The sequence below is a fragment of the Tetranychus urticae genome, chromosome 3 (genome assembly GCF_039701765.1).
Source record: "Tetranychus urticae isolate SD_2017Ah chromosome 3, NJAU_TeUrti_SD_1.0, whole genome shotgun sequence".
NCBI lineage: Eukaryota > Metazoa > Arthropoda > Arachnida > Trombidiformes > Tetranychidae > Tetranychus > Tetranychus urticae.
Window position 1 is genome coordinate 3,151,406 of NC_142960.1, and position 27,214 is coordinate 3,178,619.

The 27,214-nt window shown below is 32.4% G+C and overlaps 2 protein-coding genes across 4 annotated transcripts; one reads left to right on the forward strand and one right to left on the reverse strand.

The window, feature by feature from the left end:
* Positions 1-1,661: 1,661 nt before the first annotated feature.
* Positions 1,662-9,128, forward strand: LOC107371119 (uncharacterized). The gene is made up of 4 exons (XM_015939102.3): positions 1,662-4,796; positions 4,988-5,050; positions 5,164-5,452; positions 5,582-9,128. The coding sequence occupies exons 1-4, from the start codon at positions 2,106-2,108 to the stop codon at positions 8,749-8,751; spliced, it is 6,213 nt and encodes a 2,070-aa protein (XP_015794588.2). The 5' UTR covers positions 1,662-2,105; the 3' UTR covers positions 8,752-9,128.
* On the reverse strand, positions 8,998-26,757 carry LOC107371120 (uncharacterized). Of its 3 annotated transcripts, none has more exons than XM_015939105.3 (5): positions 25,458-26,757; positions 25,154-25,334; positions 24,564-25,078; positions 23,350-24,449; positions 8,998-10,703 (listed from the first exon to the last, which is right to left on the reverse strand). In XM_015939105.3, exon 5 carries the CDS (start codon positions 10,609-10,611, stop codon positions 9,397-9,399), a length of 1,215 nt encoding a protein of 404 aa, XP_015794591.2. In that variant the 5' UTR covers positions 10,612-10,703; positions 23,350-24,449; positions 24,564-25,078; positions 25,154-25,334; positions 25,458-26,757; the 3' UTR covers positions 8,998-9,396. The 3 variants fall into 3 exon arrangements, with proteins under 3 accessions (XP_015794591.2, XP_015794590.2, XP_089125175.1); XM_015939104.3 differs by having other exon boundaries at positions 25,154-25,347; XM_089269049.1 differs by lacking the exons at positions 23,350-24,449; positions 24,564-25,078; positions 25,154-25,334; positions 25,458-26,757 and adding an exon at positions 10,880-11,335.
* Between the last annotated feature and the right edge of the window lie 457 nt (positions 26,758-27,214).

Genomic DNA, 27,214 nt, shown 5'->3' on the forward strand with positions numbered 1-27,214 from the left:
CGAACTAATCATCAGATTGAATGTTCAATACCAAATTTTACGGCAACGTCGTGGCCAAGATCGCAAAGCAATTACAATCAATGATTGAGGCACTTTACGCCAGACAAATCTAATAGCATTTATTAACACACGTAGGGACTGTGAGTTTATCTGGTCAACAATTCGTTTCATGTAAGGCCAAATACTTAATATCATTAGTAAACTTGTACAATGGAACGAAAACACATTCATGCTCTTTTAAATTAATTTTGACTAATTATTTTCTTTTACATAAATCCAATAGAAATGACCTGACCTGGCCTGTTCAGACCTGAAAAAATGAAACCTTTATGGGCATTTCCAATGATGAAAATTGCTATTATTTAACCTTACAATTTCACAATTCTGTGATTGGTTCTGGTGTCGACACATGATGGACTTTAAAATAAATTTCGTGAAACATCAATGGCTTGTAATACTAGCTTAATTTCTGATTTAAGCTTGAGCTTTAGATCCCAAAATGTGTGAAACATATCCTGTGTTCTGATAAAGATTATTTAACATAGATGTACTTTTAATCGTAATTTATTGAATTTGAATGCTATTAATTTAAAAAAAAATATTGTAAATATCGTATATTAAATCATTTACTTGGCTTAAAATCGAGAAATAGTACCGGCTTTTGGGTTTAATTTTATGAAAAGCTGTTTCGAGTCCAATCTATCGAAAAAATTTAATCGAAAAGCATAATTTTCTGAATAGACAGAAACTGTATCTAATTTTTTTAATGGTCCCTACTTGGGCGGGATGATGAAGTTACTTCATTGAAGTAATTCATGTTAATTTGATTATTGTTTACAAAATGAAATAAAAAATGATTCGAGTCTATTATTGGTTGTGATACTTGGTAAGCTGTTTGTGGATCAGGAATAATAAGCTACTTCTTTAGTTAAGCTAATTTCTTAAACCTTATTCAAGTCTTGATAATTTGAAGCAAAAACTTCAAATTGCTTTGGACTCATCTCTCAGAAATAAGGGGAATCTCAAACACTACGATGCTCTATTATACATTACATGTATTACATCAAGAGTTCAATTCAGTACAAATTAATTTGTGCGTAAAACGTTCAATCTCGCCGGTGTAACAAAGAGAAATGTGCGATACAAAAAAAGCTGATAACTGAAAACAATTACTTTCAGTTTTTAAAAGGCTTAGCATTTTTACATGAATATTGTTAATCGTTGGGAATCGGGTGGATGCAAAATTTATCCAAAAAGCTATGATAAACTTGTTTGGGAAACTTATGAATTATGTTGCTAAAAGCTTAAAGATTACTAAAGTACTAGATTAGTAGTTGTTGGTAAAACGAAACATTAAACAAATAATGTTCGATCAGAGTAAATTAGATTTATCAACGCAAATTCAAAACATAAACAAACCGCATCAACCTTCAAGACTGATAATTTTGAGTTAATCTCTTTGTTGCTTATTTTTGAGCCTTTACAATCGCATTTTTGAAAAATGAATTAGATAAGGATTCTGTCTTTAAAATCACACAATTTTAATCGACTATTAACAAAAATTATTCAATAAAAAGGTAACTGTAACTTTTCTCGGAAATATATCGATTCTTATCGAGTGTATCGATAAAAAGGAGCATCACCATATTACACTCTGCTGAGAGATAGCTGCTGTAGCGAGTTACTCCTCCTCTTCTGACATCAAGCTATTCTCGCCATCTTGTTGTTGTATTTGACTTGACTCTCTGCTGTTACTTTTTTGATTTGGTATCGGTTTTTTTTGACTGACTGAGTTTGATACCTAAGCTCAATCAAACTCTGCATCTAATGATTGTTTAATTAAGTTGATATGTTTTAAATTATTGTTGCAATTGCAAATTAACTAAGAAATTTTAAACAGTTCATTGTGTATTTCTCTCTTTCTCTCTGAAGCTCTTTCCTTCCTTTTCCTTTCTTTTTTGTCTTTCGTATTGCTTAATATGATATAATGGTGAATCCTTTGTCTTTACATTATTTCACAGCTACTCAATTCTTAATTCTTCCGTCTCTTCTCGTTTTCTGAGAATAACAGTTCGTACCCGGCTGGTCTTTGTCCTCAAAGGTCCATGAAGATTGACAATATGGGCGAAGAATCAGAAAGAGATATTTTTATGAAAAGGTTGGCCGCCTTTAATGAATCCCGTGGTGCTTCTATGACTTCATCTCCAACCATAAGTAAACATCCTTTGGATTTGTACCAATTGTATAATGTTGTTAAAGACAAAGGTGGTTTTCTTGAAGTTTCTAAAACCAAGGCATGGAAAGAAATAGCTACTTTATGTGGTTGTATGGTAAATCCAAGCTCTTCTTACGCTATAAGGAAACAGTACATCAAACATATATTACCATACGAATGTAAATTTGACCGGGGAGGAATTGATCATACAACATTAATTGCACCAAACGAGAAAAAGACGAAGAAATCTAAAGAGACAATGTCTCCTGGTCATAGTGACAGTAATTCACAAGGTTTCCCACCAACTCCCGGTTCAATGGAACCACCAGTATCACCTTATCCTGGCAATGGACCATCACCTATGGGTAACAGTTATCCGCAAGGATTTCCACCAACTCCTGGCTCAATGGAACCACCAGTGTCACCTTATCCGGGTAATGGACCGTCGCCTACCGGTAACAATTATCCACAAGGTTATCCTCCACAATCTCATCATCCAGGAATGCCGAATTATCCACCTCCTGGGTCACCTTATTCACCTCATCCGATGTCATCGCCCATGACTGGTCGATCTCATTCTCCACATCCAAGTGGTAAAAAATTGAAAGGTGTTCCGTCTCCTGGAACAGCAGATAGTGATTCTCGTGGTAGTTACCCACAGTCAGGTACTCCAGTGCAATTAGAAGGTCCTTATCCTCCACACCATGGACCAATGCCACCAATGAATAATTATGGACCAGGTCCAGGAATGTACCCTAATCAAATGAATAGGAGTCAGGAAGCTTACTATCCTAATGCATCTAATTTCCCACCCAATAGACCAGCATCTAGAGGTGCAGCTCAAGGGTATTATGGTCCACCAGGATATGAGTATAATAGAGAAAATCGTTCTTCTATGGACCCAAATAGACCAGAAGCAAATAATTATGCTAGTAATCAACCAGGAGAGCCCTCATCAAATCGAGGAAATCAATTATCTAATCAACCTCCTTCAACGTCAACTTCATCTACATCTTTACCCGATGATCATAGGCAGTCTAATCCAACTCATCCCTCACCTCATCCTAACTCTCATCATCAACAGTCTAATATGAGTGCTGGTCCACGGTATCCCCATTCATCAGCCTCACAACCTCATGGTAATATGACAGCTCCACCATATGTACATAGTCAACCTGGTTGGGAAAATAATCAACCTAGAAATGATCAAAATAATGGAGGACCAATTCCTCCACCATCACAGGGTATGTCTGGTCCGAATTCAGGAGCTACTGGAGGTTGGCAAATGAATCGATACCCACATCCTCAACCTCCTCAAGCTGGACCAGGAGGTCCACCACCAGGAATGAATCATCCTGGATATTTAAGCACAACATCTCAATCAGCCTATCCTTATCCACCGGATCATCCAATGAATAAAATGAATGCAATGCAAAATAGGATGTATCAATCAACTCAAATGTCCGGTGGACCACCAATGCCAGCAAAATCTCCTTCAGCCCATTTAACGCGTCTTTTATGTTCATCAACAAGTCTTCCTGGTTCACCATCACCAAATCCACACATGGGAGCTCCAAACTCAGGTTCACCTCTTCCTCCTTCACATGCACATGGACATGGGCATGGACAAGGGCACCCTCATCAACATCAACAACATTCACATTCACATTTTTTGTCCCATCCATTTGCTGATGAGATGAAGCCTCCAACTCCAACTGGTCATCGTCGACATCCTTCTGGCCACCAACAGCAGCAACAAACGCAGTTGAAAAGTGGTCCTTCAGAGTTGGGATCTGAAAGTTCGAGTTTTCGTAGCAATCAACCAAGTAGTCGTTCAAATAATCGATCAAGTGGTCGTCAAAACAGTCGACCAAGTAGTACAGGGTTACCAAGTCCTTCCTCATCATCACGTGGTTCTGAAAGTGAGAATAACAAAGGAAATATTTATTCTAATAATTCGCATGATAACAAAGACAATTCCAATAGCTCTGAAAATTCTACTAAAGTAACTCTTACTTCATCTACTCCGGGATCTAAGTTGCCAAATCAGAGCCCATCAACACACCAGGAAGCTTATTATCCTAACGCACCACCCAATTTCCCACCAAATCGACCAGCATCTAGAGGAGCTCAAGGCTATTATGGGCCACAAGAATATGATTATAATAGAGAAAACCGTTCTTCAATGGACCCAAATAGACAAGAAGCAAGTAATTATAATAATAATCAACCAGGAGAACCTTCATCAAATCGAGGAGCTCCAGTTGCTAATCAACCTCCTTCAGCTCCATCTTCATCATCATCTTCTTCATCTCTACCTGAAAATCACGGTTCTTCAAATCCACCTCATCCTTCTCCTCATCATCCACAATCCAATATGAGCGCTGGTCAACGGTATCCCCATCCATCAGCCTCACAGCCACATGCGAATACACCACAACAACCCTTACTTATGAATAGCTCTGGTTATCCTCCACGAGGCCCAGTTCCAGGACCTTATGGTCCAGTTCCCCCTGGAAATCAAACAGCTTATCCAGAAATGAATGATGCCTATCGCAATAATGGGCCTTCAAATGTACAGGTAATTAGATTTTTTTTCTAGTTTTGTTATGTATCAATACATGATTCATCTAGAAATTTACTCCTTTATGAATTTCATTTTTGTTTAAATTTTATTTTCATTATTTTACTCATAATTTTATTTTATCTGTTTTATTATTTTATTTTATTTTCCACTTTTATCCAATGCATTTTGATCACCCGCTTGTTAAGATGTCAACCCATAATAGTCCACTAGCTCAAAGGCTTTTAGCTGCCAAATCTAATCAACCTCAAGTATGTTTTGTTAAAATTTACCCTCGATTTTTGAATTTAGTATACAATTTCTAAATTTCCAAAATAAGCTTTTTTTTAAAACTAATTCTAAATGTTTCATTTTTTTCTCTTAGAGTTCCAATTATCAGAGTTCATTATATTCGAGTCCTATGAATAAAGCGCCACATAATGGACCAACACCAAGGTTCATGGGTGAATCTAGAGAAAATAATATTTATGACCAAAATCCTTCGACTAACAGTGGTCATGTAATAGGACCGAATCATCCTCCTGGATCTACTCCACAACATCCCCAGAGTCATCCTGCTTATCCAAAAAGGCACCCTGACTTTATGAAACCTGAACAACAATCTCAACATCATCCACCACAGCACCAACAAACTCCCACTCCACCATTTCAAGGTAATTTATAAAACATAAATATTAGTTTAATTTATATTATTGGTTTATCCATTTTGCAAGCTCTTAAATCACTTCGCTTTTTTCTGCTACTACATTTACCATTTATGAATTTTTTGCTGTATTAATTAGATGGGCCTCCCAACCAATATCATCCGTATCCTGGACCTGGTAATAGATCAATGCCAGCAAATTATCCCCAAGGAGATGGTCCTCATCAAACATGGAATCGAGATGCGAATTTCAGAGCTCATCCAGGTGGTCCTACTCCTCATCCCCCAACATCTCAGCCACCACCACCTCATGGTAATATGACAGCTCCACCATATGTACATAGTCAACCTGGTTGGGAAAATAATCAACCTAGAAATGATCAAAATAATGGAGGACCAATTCCTCCACCATCACAGGGTATGTCTGGTCCGAATTCAGGAGCTACTGGAGGTTGGCAAATGAATCGATACCCACATCCTCAACCTCCTCAAGCTGGACCAGGAGGTCCACCACCAGGAATGAATCATCCTGGATATTTAAGCACAACATCTCAATCAGCCTATCCTTATCCACCGGATCATCCAATGAATAAAATGAATGCAATGCAAAATAGGATGTATCAATCAACTCAAATGTCCGGTGGACCACCAATGCCAGCAAAATCTCCTTCAGCCCATTTAACGCGTCTTTTATGTTCATCAACAAGTCTTCCTGGTTCGCCATCACCAAATCCACACATGGGAGCTCCAAACTCAGGTTCACCTCTTCCTCCTCCACATGTACATGGACATGGGCATATGCTATCGCATCAACAATTTAGTCATCATATTCCTCCAGGAGCACAAATGATAATGAAAAGAGATTTAGTTTTTCCCCATGATAGTGTTGAAGCAACTCAAGCAAATTATTCTAAAAGACGTAAGTTAACAAGTAAAGATATTCCCCCAGTTGAAGCATGGAAACTTTTAATGAGTTTGAAGTCGGGATTGCTCGCCGAAAGTACCTGGGCATTGGATACTTTAGCAGTTTTGGTTAGTGATGATAGTAGTTATCTTTATTTCGGACTCCAACATTTACCAGGATTATTGGAAATTTTATTGGAACATTATAAGAAATGTTTAAACGACATGTTTGATGGTTTATTCAAAGACACCGAAGTTAGTGGTCATATTGAAAAAACTTCACATGAAGCAAAAAGAAGGACGCGAAAATGGTACCAGGTTAGATCTGATGATGAAGACGAGGAAGAAGATATCATTAAACATAAAGAAAGCAGTGCAGTTGACATGAACTCTGACGATGATAGTGACATTGATAGTGAAGGAAGCGAAGATGACAATGTTGATGGTATGGTTGATGGTGATAAATATCTTGATGGAAACAAAATCAGAAAAACTGTCAATGTTTCAAAAGACTTTGTTAAAATGGATCATGCAATTCATGTCAACATTCCCAAAATGGATCAACAAACTAAAATGTTGAAATCATCTCTTGACCTTACCTTTAAATCACGTAATGGTAAAACAGTTAGGATGGAAAATGCAGAAGCTCATTTATTTGTGACAGACTATGAAAAGAAATGGGATTATTTAAAGAACGGTTTTCGTGTTGGTAAAGAGCATTGGGCTAAAGGGTATGGAGAAATTACTGATCATATCTTGACGCATTTTGAACCAAAGGAAAAGTATCTCAAGCTTGTTAGAGTTATTAGGACGAAAAAATCAAAGAAATCCCATAAAAAATTAAAAACAAAGGATGTGAACAAAAAATCAAATTCTGTTGTTGATGATTGTAACTTAGGATCTTCTTGTCCAGAACCTGTTGTAAAAAAAGAGAAAATAGAAATGCCTTCTCCAGTTGAAAAGCCAGCTGATAATTTACCAAGTGAAGTTAAATTTTCCTTGAATGGCAAATCTTCTGTTAAGAAAGTTTCATCATATGATTCCGATGAACTTGAAGAAGAAGCTGATAGTGAAGAAGATTCACCATTGTTTCCAGTTTTGGATTATTATGATTCAATTAGTCGACGGTGTCTTTGTATTTCAACTTTAATTAGAAATTTATCATTTGTGCCTGGTAACGATGTCGAAATGTGTAAACACCCGGGTTTAATGTTGGTACTAAGTCGACTTATAACATTGAATCATACACATCCCCGAAAGAATCGCGATTTTGCTAAATTGAGTGAAGGTGTGGAAAAATTTACAAGTACAACAAATGGACAGGAAGATCAGCAAACTAATGGAATTATCGACCCTAATTATGGGAAAATGAATGAGAGTTTGGATGGACATAGTAATGAATGTAATTTGTTGAAAAATTCTTCAATTTCATCAATATTAAACTCATCACCAAGTCGTTCGAAAGATAATAATGATGATGAAGAAATTACGAATCCTCCTTGGTACTCTGAATCAATACATCTTTTACGTGAAAATACATTGGTTACAATAGCTAATATTTCATGTCAACTGGATCTTGATCCATATCCCGAAGAGATTAGTTTAAATATTCTTGATGGTTTATTACATTGGGCTGTATGTCCATCATCATATGCTCAAGATCATCTTCCAACCACAACAGTTCAATCCTTTTCACCTAAAAGACTTGCCTTGGAATCATTAATGAAATTATCGATAATTGATTCCAATGTTGATTTATTATTAGCAACACCGCCATGGAGTCGATTAGAGAAGATGTTATTAATGTTAGCAAAAATGTTAAATCGTAATGAGGAGCAAACATTACGTGAATTTGCTCTTGTTTTATTGGCCAATTTTGCTGCTGCTGATACAAGTATAGCCCGTGCAATAGCTTTAACTGGTTATGCGATTCCTCAACTAATTAGTTTTATTGAACAATCGGAACAATCAGCATTACAAGTAGCCAATTCCCAAGGAATAAATGCTCTACGTGATAATCCTGAATTGATGGGTACAACTCTTGATATGGTTCGTCGAGCTGCTATTTGTTTGCGACATTTTGCCAGAATACCTGAAAATAGACCTTTGTTATTAGTTCACCAACAGAGACTTTTATCTCTAGTATTTTCTCAAATTCTTGATCAAGGAGTAGCTTCTATAATAGCTGATGTTATTTATGAAGTATCTTTGTATGATGATAGTTCGTTACCTCATCCACATTTGGTAAAGTCACTGAAAAACTCATCGTCATCTCCTTCGTCTCCAACGCTGTCAATACCTACATCCACATCTACATCAACTCCAACACCGACATCAGCATCAACATCAACATCTACAGAAATCTATCTATGTATTTGTAAATTAACAAATGAACAGAAAACTTAATATTGTCCATGATACTTATTATTGATTAATCATAAATCTTAATCCATCATAAAGTGAAGCCCGTTTAACCAAATAAGTGTCAATCAATCACTATTAATGACATTTTAATCCAATGTAGTGATAATCAATAAATAAATAGGGGCAGATGAAAAATTATAAGCAGCCGATTGGGACAATAACGAAACACTAATAAAAGTTCTCATCTTGTGTATAGAACTTAGACCAAAGATAATTAGTATATATGTATATATTGTTTTACATGATTTTTTTTATTCAATCAGGGTTAAAACATTTGCAATCAACAACAGTAATAATTGAATTTGATAAACATGAAACATTGAAAGTAATAACAATCACAATAACTTTTGTTCACTAAATTATTTCCATTCATTTTTCTAATCATAAATTCATTTTTTTGCATCAGAGTTTTTGTTATAACCAATAAGTTTACTGACTAAATTGTAATCAGCATTTTGTTAATCGATCGTCAATTGCGATCCATAAAAGTCGAAAGACATGATGAAAATTCATCATTTTGTCCATTCAACTGAAATAAGTTCTAAATAATGTCACTTAAACTATTATAAATGCTATTGTATCATTTGATTGCTCTTTTGGATAGACTCCAGTTTAGATTGCCGACAATTAAGAAGGAGTACAACTTTTCCTTTTCTTTCTCGGTGATGACCGATGATTCTTGAGTCCACCCAATGACATTGAATAATTGAACAGATCGGTAACTGGTAAACTTGACCGTCTACGAGAATTTGATTCTGATTTTTTAACGTCATTTAGATGAGGGTCAGTTGAGAATGCTGAAAAGGTTGAATGGCTGCCATTCGGGCTATTGTTATGATTAGCATGACAACCATTATTGGACGATGAATGATGATTACTGGAAGTTAATAATGACCAGGGATTGTGATGATGGGAATGTTGATGGTAATGTGTTGATGGACCAGCAATAATCTTAAGAGAACCCTTAAGATGAGCTTGTAAAAGTAATTGTTGAAATATCGATGTTATGTTGTCATTATTCTTTGCTGAACATTCTACAAAACCTACTTCCCAATCAATGCATTCAAATTCAACCATTTCCTTAGATATAATTCGAGACTCGGAAAGATCAATTTTGTTACCAGCAATTACAATAGGAACCTGGGCAGGTTCAATTAATGTTTCACCAGATGATTGATCGGCTGTTGATTGACTAAAAGCATTGTTTCTATTATTACTATCGTCTGCGTTATTGTTTGAATTATTGTTGATATTGCTATTGTTATCATTGTGACCATTTGAATCGGGACAATTGTTGGAAGCTGTTGATTCATTAGAGTTGCCATTTGACGACCCTTTAGTTTTAGCAATCATCTCCCTAAGTGATGTGACCTCATCAAATGATTCCTTGTCATTAATTGCATAAACTAAGATGAAAGCACTACCACTATTGATTGCAAGACGACGCATCGCTGGAAACGAAAAGGTGCCACTGGTGTCTAAAATTTCAACAGCTACGGTACCAATTCCTTTGATTTCATATTCACTTTTGTGAAGCTCTTCAACAGTTGGATTATGATCAGCAGGAAAAGCATCGTAAAGAAAACGCTTGATGATTGCAGTTTTCCCCACTTTGGATGCACCCATGACAACTAGACGATATTTATCCTTATCACCGTGAGAAGATGATCCTACCGATCGTATATTTGATGAAGATGATGAATTTGATGATGAAGCCGATGTTGGATGACCAGATGAAGCAGAATGGCCACCATAATCAACCACTTCTGAACTTACTCTTGGTAAAAATGAAATCCTTGAATGACGACGACGTCCAGGTAACCCAAGACCGGGTTTAGACATGTTTCACCTAGTTTTTAAATAGTCCAGACTATGTTCACATTCATGGTTTAGATTCAACCCAAAGGTGCCAAAAAAACTGAAAAACAATTAACCTAAAAAGATAAGAAAAAACAAATAAATATAAGATAAAGTATTGAAAAATGCATTGGGAAAAATGGCGTCATAGTGAATGAAATGAAAAAAAGAGAGGGAAAAGAGTTAGTGACTAACAAAGTTATTTATCATTACCATGAGTTGTTGAAGTAAACTGTTGCCTTTTATACTTTACCTTTCATTTCAATTGTGATAAATTATCAAATATCCTTTTTCCTTTTCCATTTTCCGTTAATATTTAAAATATTCATTCTCTTCACCAGTTTCTTCAATTTGAAAATATAACAAACTTACACATCAAGAAATAGGAGATGAAACTTTAGTCATCAACTGTCTGCATAATGTTTATAAAGATTGGGCAAAAACATAAATACATCTTCAGTTGCTTCCATTTCACCTTATAACCCAGTGAAATGACACAGTTTAATTCCATTCTTTTTGTCTCTTCATTTTCTCATTGGAAGAATGTCTTTTTTCTCGTCTCATCAATTCTACTCTTCATTTTATCATCACTCCTTTACCATTTTGACACGGAATAGTCACCATTTTTTTCAACTTGTTTCACACATTTTCCCCTCATTTGTTTCTGCTCAGTTTCCAAACGTAAACAACTTGGGTTGAACAGGAAATTACTGAATTTTCATCTCACAATTGAACATTAATAATTGCCTTTTTTTCTTGAATTATCAACCATTATTTTTCTGTGCCTCTCAATCAACCGTTTGATTAGACAACTTTCACCTGTAACATCATAATCAATACGAATCCTTCAAGCTTATTTTAACCTTTCTCCTACTCATCTTAAACCTGGTGATTACCTTTTATTGTCTGACTCTTTTCATCCAAACCTTTTGTTTTTAACCTTCATACCTTTCAACTATGCCAATGTTTATATTGAAAGATTGATTTAACAAATAATAATAACGAAGATGATGTTGATAATAATAAGTAGCAAAAGCTTTCTGATAGATTTTGATGGATTCCAAGGGAGTTGACTATTGACAATGTTGTTGCTGGTGTTAATGTTGGTAAAGCTCATCACCTTATTTTTGTTTGGTTACAAAATAACATTACCTTTCCTTTACCTTAATGTTATTTTACACCTCATCAAGATAAATGGACAATTTCAATAAATTTTTACGAAACCAGACTCAATGATGAACCCAAAAATAACTGACAGTCTAAACGCATAAACCCGGCAGGAATCTCAACTCTCAAGATAATAATCTTTCAATAATCAAAATTGCATGAATAGCTTTCAACATTATTGAATAAAGGTGAGAAATGATTATCAATCAATAATGTTTATAATGCAAAAAACATACAAACATACAAACAAATTTTCACCAAATCTGATTCACCGTCTGACGTTCATAGATTCAATTAACCTTTGAATGTTTACCTCAATCAATTGATCAACTAAAAGATTCCAATTGTTGATCCAGTCTTGCGTTTTAACTCAACATTATTTTCACTCAGTTGCTGAGGAATTATGGAACAAGAACAAAAAGTAAATGGTGAAAAGAAAAGGAACGAGTGATAAATGATAATTAACAGATTAACGCGATGAAATTGGATGTAATTTATTACCACTGAGACGAAGAAAGGTGAAAGTATTGTTACAATATACCTTAACATTGAAACAAAATTGATGTTCAAATAATCCAATTTCAGAGCTTAAATTTCCAAGACTCGGAGTAAAGACTATCATCATTTTACAATGGTTAAATGATAAAATTTTGCTCAAGAAAATAGAGAATTGATGAGAAAAAATTGATTGATGGCGTTGATTAACAATAAAGAAGCAAAAACAAGTTAATCTTGAATGCAAAAACTCGACAATATTGAACAACAAAACCCAATTAAACAGCTTTCATGGTTTTTTTATGGTTAACAAAATTATCATTATTGTAACAATTTTTCATTTTGCAGACAATTTGAAAAGCATTTTTGGGTAAAAATGTTTTCCCTTTATTCATTACATGACAACCCCGATTAATCTGAACAAATAAATTAATCTGAATAGAAAATCAGAAAAGATCAAAGATGTTGAAGAAAAAAAAGTGTTGATATAAAGTTATTCTTGGATTGGTAAATGATTGCTTTTGAAGAGTAAAATTATTGAAGATGAAAAGGTTGAAAAGAATGGAAATAATAGAGAATTCTATTGAATGGAGAAAATTCTGAGATTGGGAGTGAAAACAGGTTGGTAACAATCATGATACTTACATGAAATTATCATGTGTTAAAAGTCATGGAACCATGGAGGGAAGGAAAGGAGAGAAAGCGAGAAGAAACAAGTGAAATATTCTTACATGAAGAACATGATGATTCTGTTTATACAGGGATTGATTCATTCATTTTCCAATCCATTAAACAATAAATAACATTGAAATGGAGGAAAAAAATCCCTGGAAAAAAGGGAAAAGTCTCAACTGATGAAACCTAATCAACTCAGAAGGTGGTTAACAAAGTGAATGGCAAATGTCTTTTCCTTTATCAACCATTCTTCATTTTCCCAATCAACACAATTAATCATGATTGAGTTCAAGTCTTGAAAAATTATCATTAAAATGCTGAACACAATTTAAATGAAAATGAAAAGACAATTGAAGCTAAAAAATGAACTCAAAATTAAAGTCAAAATTAAAGTAAATTTTACCTTCAATGACTCGTCTGTTAGCTTTTGAAATGTTTTATGATTTGTTGATTAACAGATAATTCAATTTTCTTCTTCAATCATGAATACATTTAAATTCTTTAGTTACTGTTCAAGCTTTCCTGATAATCTGATTAAGAGTCGAACAAAAAATGTCCAACATTTCATGATGGAAATGACAAGAAAATGTTTAGTCACTAATAGTTGATAAACCTTTCGTTGCTTTTTTTGGAAAAATTTCATCTTTTTTCTTCTTCTTTTCAATTTGGTGATATTTTTGTGGTGTAAAAGTTCTGAAAAGTAAAAGATAACAAGAAATTTATAAAAAGACACAAAAAGGTGATGACCAAAAACATGATCATCATGAGAAGTTTCAAGTTGAATGCTGACCAAATTGTAAGAAAATGTACAAATGGTCGAATTGAAAAGAAGTTCGTTTTTTCTTCTTCTGTCAAAATGTGTTCAAAGTGACACTAAAGATGAATTTAATGAGATATTTACGATTGAAACAAATGAAGAAAAAAAAGTTGCATGAATTTTTCTCTTCAATTTTGTTCTTTACTCACTTTTTATCCGATTTCATATTTCTTTACATTTCGTTCTCATTCAGTGTTTACTTCATGTTTTCTGCTTTGTTCATCTGTTTTGCTGAGTATTCAGTTTTACTCTTTTTTTCTCTCTCAGGTGTTAACAGAGAATCAACAAACAGTTTTGTTATTTGTTGATAAAAGTTTGATGATGATAATAATGTTGATAATAATGGAGAAGAAAAAAAAGTTCTGTAAGATGATGAAGAAACTGATGATTTTTTTTCTCTTTTGGAAGATAATTTCAGAAGATTTTAAAGGCTTATCTTGAGGAAAGAAAAAGAAAGTCTCATGAATTGGTTTATGCATGGATAGATAAAGATAAAGTTGTGAGTAAAGAAGAAAAAAATAAGAGACAATTTTCGAAGCTTTCAACATTCAGTTTTTATCGTACTTTAGGAATGCTTCAAGGTATTGAAAAGAAGATGAAGAAATGAGGAAAAAAGGAAAATGATGATGACTCAAGTATCGGATTAAATGGTAATGTTATCAACTACAGTTGGTAAAGTAAAAGCGTATTGTTGAAATAAATGAACAAGTTAACGACATAAAAGATTGACTTTGAAAATTGGGGAAAAGTGAAAAAATCTGAGCGTCTTTTCTCAACATATTTTGTTCATTGATAAACATCTTGATGCACCTTCAAAGAGATGATCGTCTTTCATCAAAGTCTTTCATTCAAATTTTCATGGGTCAACGATTAAAACTGAAAAAAGGAAAAGAAAATGAATTTGCAAATTGAGAAAATTATTTGAGTGTTTCTTTTACAAAATTTATTTTAGTTCAACACGAAATGCAATGAACCAATGGCGTCCATCATCGAGTTAGAATAACTATTGAGCAGAAAGACAGATTCAGGTTATATCTTGGAATGAGCACCAAAAAAGTCTTTATTCTATGTTTGAAAGGAGGAGGACAGAAAGAATAGGGAAAAATGCCTGGAAATAGATTTTTTTCAAACTAAATTTTTTAAATGTAAAATGGTATGAAAAATATCACAGTGTTAACCATTTTTTTATATTCGAAGCCGTTTTCGAGATAATGGCCTTAAAATTTTTTTCCATAAAACAAATCATTTTTGATAGATAAAACCAATCCATATCAACATCACTAGATACAGAATTAAAAACTGCATAGGAAAAATGGGTTTTGATCGTGGTTCACGAATATCGAGTGTACTTTGAAATGAAATAGCTTTTCTCTCTACTTTTTGTCACTTTTTTCAAATTTATTCAGCAACTGCACGTCGCATCAAAAAACCGATTTTATATTCATGATCAGCATGTCAAGCTCTATCAAAAATGATTTGTTTTATGGAAAAAAAATTTTAAGGCCATTATCTCGAAAACGGCTTCGAATATAAAAAAATGGTTAACACTGTGATATTTTTCATACCATTTTACATTTAAAAAATTTAGTTTGAAAAAAATCTATTTCTTAGGCGAATTCCGTCCGCCTCCTTTCTTTTTCTACGTTTTAATATTTTATCAGCAATAATAGTGGGACTCAAGTAGTTTGATAGCAAGAATTGGAACTGATTAGCACTTTTGATTTCAGTTGAGTTGAGTTGAGCAATCCCACTTAGAACTTACAGTTAGAACTTTAAAGATAGATTTTCAAGTGAGTTTAATGTTGAAAATACTTTGTTATTGAATCCTTAGACTGTCACAAAGTTGAGATTATCAATTTTCTCGTTAATTTTCATAGAAACTTGAAATTTCCGAAATTTCGAACACAAGATCAAAAAATCTTTTTCAATGTTGATTCCGAAAAATACCTTTTTGAAATCTGACCTTCTTTACAAAATTTATTCCAAATCATTGCCTGTTTACGATCACCATGTATCTGAACCCTGTTGATGAATCGATAAGTTGTTTAGTCTCATGCGGGTCTTCAACTTTCCAAATGCATTTAAAACGAAATAAAAAATTTTCTTCATAAATTAAGTTTACATAAATTTCGCAAATACTCCAGAACAGCCAGACATGGATTCAGTCCTGAACAAGTTGACCAGATCGGCCTTATTGAACCAGAACCGAACATGCTTATGCTACTAATATTTTAAATCTAATTGTTTTTCAATAATTCAAGTAAACGTGATTCTTTTTTTTCTTCAAAATTTTTGTACAACATGAAGGCTTCAACGAATCATCAGAATGAAAATAAACTGAAGATGCAGCTGAAAACTCTGAAACTCTTCAGAAAAGTGGAAAAATTGTTAACTCTCGAGTTTAATGGACGAAAAAAGCATAAGTTTGTAAAGATGGAAATGCTGATAAACAAAATGGACTTTTGTTGTCTTATTATTTAATCTTCAATTTTTACTTCTTCCATTGGAAGCTGATGAAAGTTTATCATGTGTTGATAACTGGATGCGAAACATCATTTATAAATCAAACTGAATGAAAAGTTGTTTGCTTACACCAGGGAATTTCATTTCTCCATGTTCACCTTCAGAATAATCAATGTTTCTGCAACATCATTTCCATCATTGAAACGTAAAAGAATGTTATCATTATTATCATTACCTTTATCATGTCGATAATCATGCATCCACAATCTGAGCCATTCAGTTGAGAATATTTTCCTTTCCTTTGCTCAATATTATCTTCAATCAATTCCATGGTTCAACTAATCCCAATGTAACCTTAACCTTGATTGACTAACCTTTTCTTCCTCCAATTATTTTCACCCATTTCATCCATTCTTACCTTAATTTGCCAGTCGATAACCTGTTCGTCACATTATTTAGTCTCTTTTACTTCAACAATGGGCAACAACATTGGACAACATTGGTCAAGATTGAAAGGTTTTACTGTTCAATGAACGAAACATTACCCTAAATGGTAAACAAATTGGTCAACATTTTCACCTTTTCACTTTTTAATTAAAACAAAAAGCAAAATCATTTTGCTTCAATGAAACTCCATTGACCTGGAAATTCATTTAATTACACTTATCTTCACTTTTCATCATTCAATACATTAGACAATCTGGAAAGGTAATAACCAGAAGCTTGAAATGTAAAACAATAAAAGGTTAATCAAGTGCTTTAACTGCCTTTTATTGGTTAAATTGTAATGAATTAATCATTAAATTGTCTTCTTCTTCTCTTATCAATTTACTGTAAACTTAATTAAAGGTAAAAATAAACTGATTGATTATCATCAATATATTAATATTGACTAAAAACGCTCAAGAGTTTTATTGATTAATTTTTGCGCTTTTTTCCTGTTGTTTGGTAAAGCAATAACAATAATAACATAATTGAATCAAATATTTGATCAGAATACAAATTGAGTTGAATATTATCACATTTATGTGCTCAGAATAAAGTTAAACTCTGATAATTAATTAATTTTTTTTCTGGTAAATCACTTTCATCTGATCATCTGTAAAGGAATCAACCTGAGAAACTTGAAAAGATTCAATTGTCTTTCCAATGGTAAAAAATTGATTGATTCAAAATAGTAATCTAAATTGTAATCTAAATTGTTGAGCTTTTTCACTGTTTTCTTGTTTTTACTCCATTTCATTTTAATGTAAATTAAAGCGACATTTGTATTGATAACGGTTTAATTGGAGTTTTTACATTCAACTTTTCAATTTACCTTTCCAGCTTTTCTGCCTTTTCAGATTCTCATCCTTTCCATGTTATTACATGGCATTTGCATAAAAGTTTTACCTCATCCTTTAACCAGCAAATAACCAGAAAGAAAAGATAGAGATGTAAGTTGGTTGAAATTTGCATTGAAATGCATGGCAAAAAATAGCAAACAGTATTTATCTTTTTGACTTTTTTTTCTCCTTCTTTTTCCTTCCTTCTGTGTTTTTTCCCAATGATTCATTGAGATTCATGTTAATCATGAAAGAGGAAAAGAAAAGGTGAAACAGTATTTTCTCTCTTTTTTCCATCAATTTTCTTTCCATTCCAATGGAATGGTAAAAGTTTTTTCAGGTGCCATGATAATTGGATTAGTAAAAACAGGGAAAAAGAAAAGTTGTAATCAAAAAAGTCGACTTTGATGAACAGTTAAAAGAGTCAAATTTTATGGTTAAAATGATGAAAATAAAACAATTCAATCAATAGAAGTCAACAAATTTTCGAATTCATTTGAATAGATCAAAGAGAAAAGGAAAAATCTGATGAATTGGAAAATTCATTTTTTCTCATTGCATTCTTTGAAATTCTTTTGCGTTTTAAAGATCAAAGTAAAGAGTTTTCATTCAATAGCTATTTCCTCATGAAATTCCCAGCCAATTTGGAAGGAAGAAATTCTTGTTCAGATTAACTTTGCAAAATTACAGTTTCATTGGATGAAAATTTTCAGGATTGCAATTTTTTCTTTTCCAATTTTTCCAATTTTAATCTGATAATTTTAAGCTTCCCTTGAAAAAGTTGAAGATTAATCTTTTAACATTTTTCTCTGCAAATCCTTTCAAATATTCATTTCTGGATAAATAATTTTCTCCTAATAGGAAATATAATTATTTCATGGCGAAAATTTACTCGTAATTATCATGTGAAAAGCACAACTTGAAATATGATCAAATTGACTCCCACAGTTGGTTGCAAATTAACCTTTAACTCTATAACTTTCATTACCTGTAATTTTGGGTGCAAAAACTTTGCTTCATTTTTCCATGTTTTACCAATTCATCACAAAGTACACATCATAATGATTTCCCAAGAGATATTCTTAGTGTTTACCTTTGACATCATTTTCAGGGGAAAGGCAGAAAAAAGCTGACTTTTTTTCCATGAAAGAGGAAAAAATGGAAAACTTTTTTTGCGCATAATTATCATGATTCAATATGAAATTACCATGGAAATGGAAATGAAGAGAAGAGCAAAAAAGTTGACCAAAAAATCTCATATTCTGTTTAAAATTTCCCTTTCAAAGAATATTGTTTCATCGAAGAAAATTGAATCTAGAGATTCATGATGACAGAAAGAGTTGAACGTCTATAACAATAAGAATGAAAAGAAGAGAAATTTTTTTCCGTTTCATTCGAAATCAATAATTTCCATTTTCTCGGCGAAACACTTTTAGATAATTTTCTCTTGTTATCACGTTGATTGGTGATGATCAAGATTATACTCTAATTGGGAATCGAGATCTGATTAATGACATTGAACCAGAATAATAAGCTTTGAATGAGAGTTTTATTTTTTTGCTGTTTCTTCTCTTTTCGTTGTGAGTATTATTTATGAATTTTTGTGTCTGAATATTTACTCTAAACTGAACCACTCACACACTTATGAACACATCATACATCCAAATTCCAGGGGATTCTGTATTTATATTCATTCAAATGACATGCTGAGAGCATCCCAAGTTACCAGAATAATAATGATAACTTATTTGCAGCATAATTTTCATGCTCATCAAAAAATGGTTAACCTTTAGGCAGATGAACAAGTGAATGCAACTCCTACAGGCAACTTTCAATTGCAATTGTTGCTAATCATTTGACGTTCATCTTGTGCTTATTTAACTGATGATTTAACCTTTAACCATGAATAACATTTTCAAAGCCATTTGTCAATTGTTACATGATTAATGAATAATAAAGTCTAAAAGTAAATGTTGATGTAAAAGAGAAAAAAAATTTAGTCAAGAACCAGAAAAAAATGTTAACCCAAAAAACAACAAGAAAAGGTTTTACTCTTTGCTTTTCAACTCTAACCTGATCAATCTAATCATTTGGGTTAATCAAATGATTACTGATTAAACAATTGTCTACAATTGTTGAACACTTTTGTTTAAACATTGACATTGAAATGAACCTCTTCCCTGACTTTACTTCAGTTCATTACAATTTAATCAGATGGAAAGTTTGATCAAACTGATTCCTTGACATTTCAAACTGGTAAACAGTTTTATTATGATTAACAGTCAACCTTTTTTTAATCAAAATAACTTTTTTTGTTTGGTTAAATGTTCATCAAAATTTCTATATAAAGCGAGTTTCAGTTTGCAATTTTCATCAGTCAATTGTTATCATCAAAGTGATCAAAATGAAGTTTAATTTTGCTCTAATTCTTGTTTCTCTTCTTTTAGTGTTCATCAGTTTCACTACAGCAAAGAAACCGAAACGAAGTGTAATGAATGGAAACCACGAAAGTGAATCTCATTTAGCTGGTGGCTGTAAAGGAGGTAAAGGCGGTGGTGGTAGTGGTGGTGGATGGCGCTGAAAGTTCCGAAATCATGATAAACCTTATGCTATTGTCTATGCAATTCAATGAAATAAAGACTTGAAACTTGAAAATGTTTTTTTCCTTTTCTTTCGCGTTCTTTCAATCATTTTTCACTCGCATTTCAATGTCAGTTACTGTATTCGGTCTTCTTTATATTCTTGTTATTCACTGAATTACCTGTTTACCTTTGAGAGTTTAAATTTTCATGAGAAAAAAACATTGAAAGGTAAATATTTGAATGAATTCAATTGAATTGTTCTTGTAATGATAAACGAAAAGTAAAAACCAAAAAGGTTACAAAACAAAGTCAAAGTTAATCTTTAAAAGTCTAATTTAATCAAATCTAATCTCGACTCGTGTTGAAATGAATTTGTAAATCAGTGAATCTTTTCTCAATCGACTATAAATAGATTTGGATTGGAATGAAGAGAAATGATCGATTTTGAGGAAAAGATGGACAATTTTTGTCTCTTCAACATCCAGGGTTAATTGGTGATGGATTGATATATCAATTGTAATCATTGATCAATGCTGTGAGGGAAATAAAGGAATGAGCTAAATACGAGTTTTAATGGGTAAATGTTGAGATGTTTTCATGTCGAGAGATTTTCAGTGAACATGAGTCTGATGGCGATGAAGTTATCAGCTTTTGTTTCTTTCACTTGAAGAAGAGATGAAAGTTATTCCTCGTTTTCATCTAATTGTTAAGGTCTCATGTCCAATCGACTGGACATGGCAATGTTAGCAAAGAAAAAGTTGAACAAGGGAAAAAGATAGAAATGATTGAAGAAACCAGAAAATTGAAACAGAATGACAATAATTTGAAAATAGAGAAAAGATGAAGACAATTATCTTTCTACCGTTAACAGTGAACTAACGAATTGAATGTTTCAAGATGAAATGTTATCAATTTTTTGTCTTCTTCTCTCATGATAATTATGAAAGGAAAAGTTGAACCTTTTCATTTCTCTCATTCGCTTGTCAGCTTTTCATTATTTTTCCTGATTAGTTGATAATTCATTATAATGTCAATTGTTTAAAGTTGAATGGAAACGTGAAATCATCACAGAAACAGGAATGAAAAGCAAAAAGTTTTGTCGGATGAAAAATTTAATTTACTAAACATTTCATCAACTCAACATTGAACAATTAGACAAGAGACAAACATAAAAAAAGAAGATGGGAAAATGGATGAAAGGATGAAATGTTGATGGCGAGATGAAGAGATGTTTACAGCAGATTCAGAAGTTGAAAAAAATATTATTTACCATTTCAAGCAAACTGATGCCCTGAGCTATTTACACTAGCTTTTTATCAGTATGAAAAAAAGCAACTCCGAGAAATGAATTTATCTCACCATTTTCATCTTTTCATCTTTGCCTCATCAAATATTATCATATAACAAGCAAATAAGCTTTAAGCTGTGAAAAAGATTCATTCATTGAGATGTTTAAAATGGAAATATAAATTAATTTCTTTACTTTGTTTTTCAACTGTTCATGCTTGTTGATTAAACAAGCCAATAAGATGTTATCAAGTCTAACAATTTAATTGAAATCTTCAAGTTGCATTGTTTAATGTTTTTCATCTTCATTATCGTTTAAAGGTGAATCCAATTTGGGTTATTATACAACATCAACAAGACTCTTTCCTTTTCTGGTCAATGTTGGCTAAATGGTTGATTCACTGATAATATTCAACGTTCAATTGTAATTGTTATTAACAAGTTTACAAGTTTCTCATTACAGACTCAATAAAACAATCATTATACAAACAGTTGAAGGCAAATATTAACATATGTAACAGTGTTCAGTCTTTTTCTGGTTCATCATTATCTTTCCGCCATTTTTGGGTTAAACATTTCCTAGAACTCTTCATTAACTATTGTTGAGTTATTAATTAAAATTTCAATACAATTATCCAACTCTAATAATCTAATAATGAAGACCATTAAAGAGAAGCTTAATTTTTTTCTCAACTTTAATATGCTACATTGGATTGTTGGTTATTTGCCTGAAACAATTCATTTGAAGATAATCTTTCATTTGCTTCTTTTACCTTTTTCAATATTTATGAATCCTTGCATCTGATCAAGTTTGCAGATTCATCAGCAACTTTGTCTACTTATTGTTAACAATGAATTTGAATTAATTACTTTGACTTTTCTACTTTCAAAGCTTTGTCTTCCTTTGATTATTAAGTCTTGATAGACAATTTAGAAAGATAATCTATTTTTAGCAAGTTAATCATTGAGAATTAACATTCTTCTTGTGTAACAGGTAAGAGCAGGGAGTGAAAAAGGTTGGGAAATAATAAGGCAACAAAATGTTTACTAAAGCCTATTGTTTAATTGATTTTTCATTTCGTCTTTTTTGTCTTTCTAATTTGCTTTTCATTGCACTTCTTTTTTTTGAAAACTACAGATTTGATTATTTCACTGGGCTCATCTTAATCATGTTGTTATGGAAAGATATCAGTGAAAAGGTCAACAGTAATTAGGGTAAGAAGATGATTTTCGTTGTGAAAATGTTGAGCTTTTTTCTTCTTCTTCATTTGCTGCTTTTTAGATTGGCTTCTTTGCAAACCATTCAATTGTAAAACTATTGATGTAATAATGTACAGATGTATGGATGAGAAGGATTGGAAAGATGAAGAGAGAAAAGTAGAAATGAAAAGAACGAAGATGAACGATGAACGATGGGGAAAAGTAAAATGATATCAGTTTGAGGTAAAAGATATTTCCTTGTTATCATGGAAAAAGGTTGTTACTTTGCTAGAGGATAAGTTGCCATTTAAATATCTAGAAATGATCTGATATAACAACAAAAAAGGTGAACAAGATTCTGAAATTGTTATTGATTGTGTATTACATTTTTTTATATGGAAATATATTAATCCATCAATATTCCATTTTTCAAGAGTTTCACCTTTTCAATGTGATTATAGTAGAAGGCAAAAACGGATTATCTTGAAAATTTTGAAAGATGAACAGCAACAAAAATGGAACCTTTCTTCACTTTAGGAAAATCAATTATCCAAAGTTTCCATTTGTCACTTCAATTGGCAATTCAAAATGAATGGCAATAGTTTACATCAAAGCTCTGGTGTTGATAAAATGGGTAAATTATCGGAATCTTCTGGTAATGATCAAGTGTTGATCTATTGATGGTATAATTAACAGTTGGTAAATGACTAACCTTTAGATTTGGTTCCAATTATTTGTGGATTTAACTCGATTTTTTTTTCTTCTCTTCTGCAAATCTTCAACAATTATGGTAATGATGGTGGTGAAAGTGATGGTTGAAATGATGGTTAAAATGATGAGGGTGAGTTTTACACTTGATGAAAGCTTTTATATGGATAGCAACTTTGAAAGATTTAAATAACAGGAATCAATTTGTTTGATGAAAAATGAGATCCTTTTGAAAAGTAGCTTTCTTTTATCAGGTTTTGCTTGATGCTGGGAATCAATTGTTTTGACAAGAATTGCTTCAGAGTTTTATTGTTCACTTTCAGATGTTTTTCAAATGCTTTTGCAGATGTAACAAGATGATGGCTTTGATGATCAGTTTGATTTGTGTTGATAAACTGACTCTACTTTTTTTACACCTTTCTACTTTCACTGCAAGAGTTGTACCAAAAGTTAACCAGTTGAGAAGTTACCTTTTTAGAGTCAAAATTTTCTATAAGAATTTGTCTTTTCCTCTCTTCTTTTAACCAATTGTTGCCAATGAGTGTATCATTCAATGAGTTGGCGCGATCAGTTGGGAGTTTTATCATCACCATTTTCATCATCGATTCATCTTTCTTTGCTCCTGATTACCTTTAAATTCTGTACATTTTTTTATCTTCTTGTTTTCCTTTTCTCTTCACCTGGATCATGTAAAATTGTTTTCAAGTTATTTCCAACATTCTTTTCTTCTTTTATATCTTGTTACTTGTCTCTCAGAAATCCTCTGGTTTGACTAGTTTAATCCAATACTTTATGCATATTTTGTTGATGAGTTATTTTTTATGTTTAAATAATCTGTTTGGCTTGGTTGGTGAAGATGAATATTGAAATATGAATAAATCCAAATGTTAACAATAAATCAAGCGAATGGTACTTTTTAGGGTCACTTTGGTTCCTTCCTTTTTTGGGTCTTTTTCCTTTCCATTCTTGATTTGCATTAGGGCATGAGATGTATCCGTTGAATTTAAATGGCAAATATTCATCTTTTTTTGTTGCTTGTGTAGTGGTCTCCGTTGGTTGATCAACATGCTAATGTTACTTGTAGTTTACATACAAATAGATAGTCTGTATACAAATTTTTCGGTTATTTTGTGAATTTGTGTAATAAAAAGTCAATATATGTAAATGATTGCAAACAATTACATTTATTTACTCTTTGTTATAAGGTAATCAACTTACATAGAATCTATTACTACAATTTAGTCAATGACTTTATACAATGGCTGGTTTATTTTCTTGCCATTAACAGATATTTTGATTGAAAAGGGTAGCTTCTGGTGGAATCGATGGTCAACTCTATGGGAATTGCTTGGTTAGAGCTCAAGCTTGTTGATATGAATTCAAGTCATTCTTCAAGTGTGGAAACATGTTGAAATGTGAACTGGTTGGTTTTAATTTTAACTGTAGCCATTTGGGAATCCAGGTTATATTGTTTGAGCAAAGTAATTTCAATGGACCCCAGTTCGTCAGTCAAACTTGATCCAAGTTAATATGCTAACGGCTACGTTGGTAAATGTTGAATAAAGTTAGCCAAAGTTGGCTGGGGAACAGGAATAAATTGAACTTTATTTCACACTGTGGTGGCTTTGGTACAGCATCAGTTGGTTTAACCATTAGATTCCAATTTTTTAAGCAGCGATTTTCACATATGTTTTGATAAAATTATCCATCCTGTAATTTTTGTTTGAATATTCCTAATTATAAAAAATACAATAGTTTTAGTTAGTTTTAGTATATAATCAATGAAGAGTATTTAGATGCTTAGATACCTTCACATTGTCTTAAGTTGTGATTTAGAGTTCATAATTACTAATTGAATCCATCATAATTAACCGTTAGACTGTTTTGCCTTCAGATTCATCCATATATTGAATGGAAAATTAATAAGTAAAGATGGGATGATTCAGGTTCTGAGACTTTGGTTGCACTTCCATAATTTCAAATCAATAGCTAATGGATTACCCTGAAATGAAAAAATCAGTAATTAAAAAGCAAAGCAATAATTAGTTTGAGATTAACGAGAATTTAAAAAAACTGAAAATTAAAAAAGCACCAGCTGATTGGTAAACTTACGATGTCAATTATGAAAAAGCCTTATAGAAGCTTTCACAGCGTTCTTCCATTCAAATCACAGTTAGGAAAGTTCAACGAGTTATCAGATTGGTTGAATAGTGATTCAACATAAGAAAGCAAAACGAGTTGAGGTGAAATAGGAAAGCACAAAGGGTAGACATTGAAACTGAATCACAGATTTGAGTGGAGATAAAAGGTGAAAACTAGAAACAGATTGTCGAGGATTTAAAATAAACAAAATAAAGATTATCGAAAAGTCGTCTTAAGTCTAATTGACAGTAGCTAAGAATGCATTGCTTGAAAATGGAAAGGTGTGAGAATAGAAAGAGTGAACATTCCTCTTAAAATTGACTTAACAAAAGAGTTAATTAAGTCCAAGTCATCGGTAAAAAGTCACTAATTCACTTGTTTACTTGTAAGAGTTAATGATTAAGTTGAGTTGAAACACTAGTTGTAAAAAGATAATTCCCATTACCTTTTATTGCCCTTATTACCATCTACTGCTCGTGAAAGCAACTAATCAAAGTAAGCTTGAAATTTTCAGGAGTAACATTAAGTTCAATAGTTAACTTATTTCGGATCCATGTTTTGATGAGTAACAATAGATTAATTAAATGAGATCAAAGAGTAATGTAGAGTCTATCTCCTTACTCTTTGAATGAGATAGACAATTAACTGTTCACTCAAATTATAATCAAGGATTGAACTAAAATTAAACTGTAAATGAATGAAATGACTCAACATCCTAATTAGATTATCGGAATGCGCATCGATATACCGATATACATCTCGATATATCGAATTAATTATAATTTTATCTTGCATTTGACTAATCTACGACTATCTAAATTGGAATGTGTATCAACAATCAATTTATTGAGGAGAATAAGTTAAAGCGGATTCCCTTAAAAAGACCTGAAAACAACCAATTGACCATTTAATCAAACAAATGAATCACAACTGTTGAACTGCAAATTTCAACTGTGAAATGATCAATTTATCTCGATCTAATGGCACATTAATTAACTTTTTCATTCCAACTGTTTTCAATTGAACAGATAATTTCTGGTTAAAGATTTACCAAAATAAATGATCATAACTGTGGTGAATGGTGCACTCTTTAGCAATGTAAATTAAAAAGATTAATAAACGTTCATGATCTCGGATAAGATCACAATTTTTGGATTGAATTACATGTAAATATTGTTCGCCAATGTTTTTCCCGTTAAATAATGAATACGATCAATGACTATTTTAAGAGCAACTGCTTGTTGAGTTAAGCCAGTTTCACTGCTCAGATACCTGGTTCAGTATTACTGATACTTTATCATGGAAGTAATAGGCATAACAGGATTTAGAGTTTCTGTTGGATCCGATACATTGCAGAAAATTGAGTTTCCATGAAATGAAATGTTATTCAGATACTGTGAAGAGTAGATTGAAGGAGACAGACGAAGATGTTGGGTTGGAAATATCATCTCAATGGTTTCGTGATAATTGACAAACTGTTGAATCTTTAAACCAATTATTAAGATTTAATAGACAATTTGTTAATCATGAAAATGATAAAACATGAAGAAAAAACTAAATTACAGTTACAATTAAATAAATTAAAAGTGATTGTGAATCCAGCTCAGATTTGTTTGGATCTACTCAATGGATTTGGATAAAGGATTCGCCCAAATCTACTTACCACCCATAAGAAGACAAGAACATGCGTGAATCTATCTTTTTCTGCAAAACGCTATACAGGTTGG

Coding starts and splice junctions, on each gene's coding strand:
- LOC107371119 (XM_015939102.3), top strand. CDS start 2,106: ATGAAGATTGACAATATGGGCGAAGAATCAGAAAGAGATATTTTTATG. Junction 5,051..5,163: donor CCAAATCTAATCAACCTCAA/GTATGTTTTGTT, acceptor TTTTTCTCTTAG/AGTTCCAATTATCAGAGTTC. Junction 5,453..5,581: donor TCCCACTCCACCATTTCAAG/GTAATTTATAAA, acceptor TGTATTAATTAG/ATGGGCCTCCCAACCAATAT.
- LOC107371120 (XM_015939105.3), bottom strand. CDS start 10,611: ATGTCTAAACCCGGTCTTGGGTTACCTGGACGTCGTCGTCATTCAAGG.